This window comes from Pavona decussata, unplaced genomic scaffold (genome assembly GCF_977016875.1).
Source record: "Pavona decussata unplaced genomic scaffold, jaPavDecu1.1 SCAFFOLD_182, whole genome shotgun sequence".
NCBI classification, from domain to species: Eukaryota; Metazoa; Cnidaria; class Anthozoa; order Scleractinia; family Agariciidae; genus Pavona; species Pavona decussata.
In genome coordinates, this window is record NW_028145592.1 from 415578 (window position 1) to 418545 (window position 2968).

General features: G+C 41.6%; 1 protein-coding gene across 1 annotated transcript; it reads right to left on the reverse strand.

Moving 5' to 3' along the window:
• Positions 1 to 375: 375 nt before the first annotated feature.
• LOC146462999 (salivary peroxidase/catechol oxidase-like) lies at positions 376 to 2136 on the reverse strand. The gene is made up of 2 exons (XM_085084991.1): positions 1692 to 2136; positions 376 to 857 (listed from the first exon to the last, which is right to left on the reverse strand). Exons 1-2 carry the CDS (start codon positions 2134 to 2136, stop codon positions 376 to 378), a joined length of 927 nt encoding a protein of 308 aa, XP_084941117.1.
• Positions 2137 to 2968: the final 832 nt, after the last annotated feature.

Sequence of the window (2968 nt, forward strand, 5' to 3'; positions counted from 1 at the left end):
ATACATAGGCATTTACCTCGCCGTTGTACAACGGCGAGGTTTTGATCTGTAATAGATAAGTTGTTTATTTACATATTGCAAAGTTGGCGAATTTTTACTCGTTCTGTATATTGAAGCAATCGCATATTATGTGTTTGTCTGATCACCGCAATGTTTGCTGTGCGGCAGAAGGCAACGGTCAACCAGTGGTGCTTTGCCGTTTACTGTGTAAATAAAACGTGTACAAGTTTCCTTCGTAATCCTCATGTACGCTAAGTAGGGTCGACAAAAGGCATAACAAAGCTGCCCTAGCTATGACTCGGTCACTCTTTTCGTTTATATAAAGGCTCTTCTATCTGAAAAGTTATCCATTATAAAAACACTTTCCGGAAGTATTTAAAAATATGTCTGTGATTGAAGCATTTTACAACGGTTACCTGGATTTACGTTGGCTCTTTTATCAGCGGCCTGAAAACATGGCTGATGTACCGAGTCTGGACTACGGCAGAACCCCTCGGTCGTTGTCGGAAGCAATCCGTGCAGTAGCGAACTAGAGGGGTGGGGTATCTCCTTCATGAGTCCCTCTTCATTAGTGGTGTCCCTTAGCACGTCTAAAGTATTCCTGTCGCTTCCATACACTAAAGATGCGTCTACAAAGCTGGTTAAAACGTTGATGTGCTCGCGTGGTGTGGCCGGACCCAATGGAGCCGCAGGGGCGTCCCTTTTAAGGGAGATGCAGCCGACGCCGACTGTGAGAAAGTGTGGATCGTCATTTGGGATTGGAATGCCAGCGCATTCTCGTGTTAAGTCATTACACGTTCCACTACAGTCAACGGACTGGCTAGCAGCTTGTGTGATATCATGGTCCAGGTACTGACCTGTAACAAGTCAATCAATCAATCAATCAATCAATCAACTTTATTTAAAGGGGGTAACACGGGACAGTACTTCAACTGAATAACTGGTGGCCCTCAAATTAAAATTGTGTAACAAAAATTAAGTGACCAAAAATACATATCATTAAAGAGAAAGAACTATAAATATATACATAAATAAGTCTAAAAGAGTAAAAACTATATTTACAATTATAATTATAAGTAAAGAGAGGAACTGAAATAAGTATTGCCCTCCCATACATATTTTTCTGACCATGAATGTGTCAAAAGAAACAAATGAATAAATTTGAATATATGAAACATGTTTGAACTTGCGGATGAAAAATTAAATAGAAGAAAGATCCTTGCAGTTATTTACCCAACTTACTTAGCCGACGAGGCTGTAGGCTGAGTTGGCTAAAATCAGGGGATGTTCCGCAAGATTGAGCAGGATAATTGCTTTATTATTCAACACATTGGTAAGAAAGAACAGTTTCATTGCAGAAAAGCTGGAGATGATCTTTATTTTGCATTATTTCTCGCCGACATAAGAAATTACGTATATCGCAGGATATCTGTTGACTACGGACGACGAATATTCAGTACACCATTGCACCATGACCACATTTTGGCAGTGTTACAATGTGTTGAATAATAAAACCAATTACTCGTATTCTATAGAACGGGCGCGGCTCCCGCAAATGAGCGGCCAGGGTCTTCAATCTTGGCCTCTCTGGTAGGAGGACATTAGCTATACACTACATCGCGAAGAGTCTTAAACTGAAATTTACTCAGTGAAAATAATAATAAAAAATAAAATAAACCAGAGCAACTCACCCCACGTCATGGCCATGTGACTCATTATCGCGGAAGGCTGCTCTTTGTTTGTAAACAATTTGAAGCTAAGACGGCGAGCGTTTGGAAGTTCGTTTCCGTCCTTGGCCTGTCTGGGTGTGGATAAGCCGTCTGCATAATCTGGCTTAGCTCCCGGTAAACGAATGAAGGCAGTGTTAGCGGAGCCAAGGACTGGGTTGTTAAGGTTGTTACACGTACCATCCAAGGTTTGGTAGCGGGACGTGTTGTCGCAGTATGGGGCGTCGTTGCTGTTTGCTTCTTGAGTAACCTGCCCAGTTTTCTCGCTGCTCTCTTTTCTGAGTTGGTGTTGTTCCGGTTTTGTCTCGAGGGTGCCGTCGTTTCTCTGCCGTATTTTGTCTTCAACTGGTAAGACTTTCCGCTCCTGAGCCTCCAAATATGCTTTCAGACTCATTTCCCTTTTGCCCATTTCTCTTTTCGCAGTCACTGTAGCTATCACTGAAAGAAGTAGGGACACAGCCAAGCAACAACACTTCATCATCTTGGTTGCGTCAATAGCACCTTGAACAGGAACGTGATATTATACCATGAAGTTCACGATTTTTGTGGTGATTACTTATGGTGATAAACATTACAATAATGAATTCCAGTAATTAATCTGGATCCCAAAGCCTCTCAATATGTTGAATTGAATTGATTTATAATACCTTACACAAGTGAGAAAGATCCGCGCGGAAATCGTGAATGCCGTGTAAAGGCCAATCCAGTGTGAAGGGAACTTGTAGCAGTTACCTCCGTAACAACTACCGTAGGCAAGTAAAAATAAGCCTCTGGGGCGTTTCGTCTGGTGGTTCAAGCTAGTTTGAATTGAGAAGGAAAGGATTGTCCCCTTAAACTGCGCTTGTCCCCTTGATTTTCTTTATTAGGGGTATATTTCTTCACTAAATTAAAAATAAACCAATCAGACTAAATCAATATAGACTGTCGTTGTAACGAGTTTCTTTGTGTACATGATTAGGAGACAAAACTGTTCTCGATGGAAGGTCATCTCGTCTTCTTTAAGGCTAATATACAAGTACCCATTGACCAGGCCGATTTGGCCCAATTTGACAAAGAAAACAAGTGAGCGGACGCCGGAAAAGCGGCCCGATTTACAAAATCTGTGACAGTGCTACAGATTTTTTTCACCCCGTCGCTACACCAACAGAAAAAGAAATTGGCCGACAAATTGTAATGTGTAAATTGGCCCATGTGATTGGACCTCCTAATAGGGCCGATAATTATAAATTGGTACGTGTGAA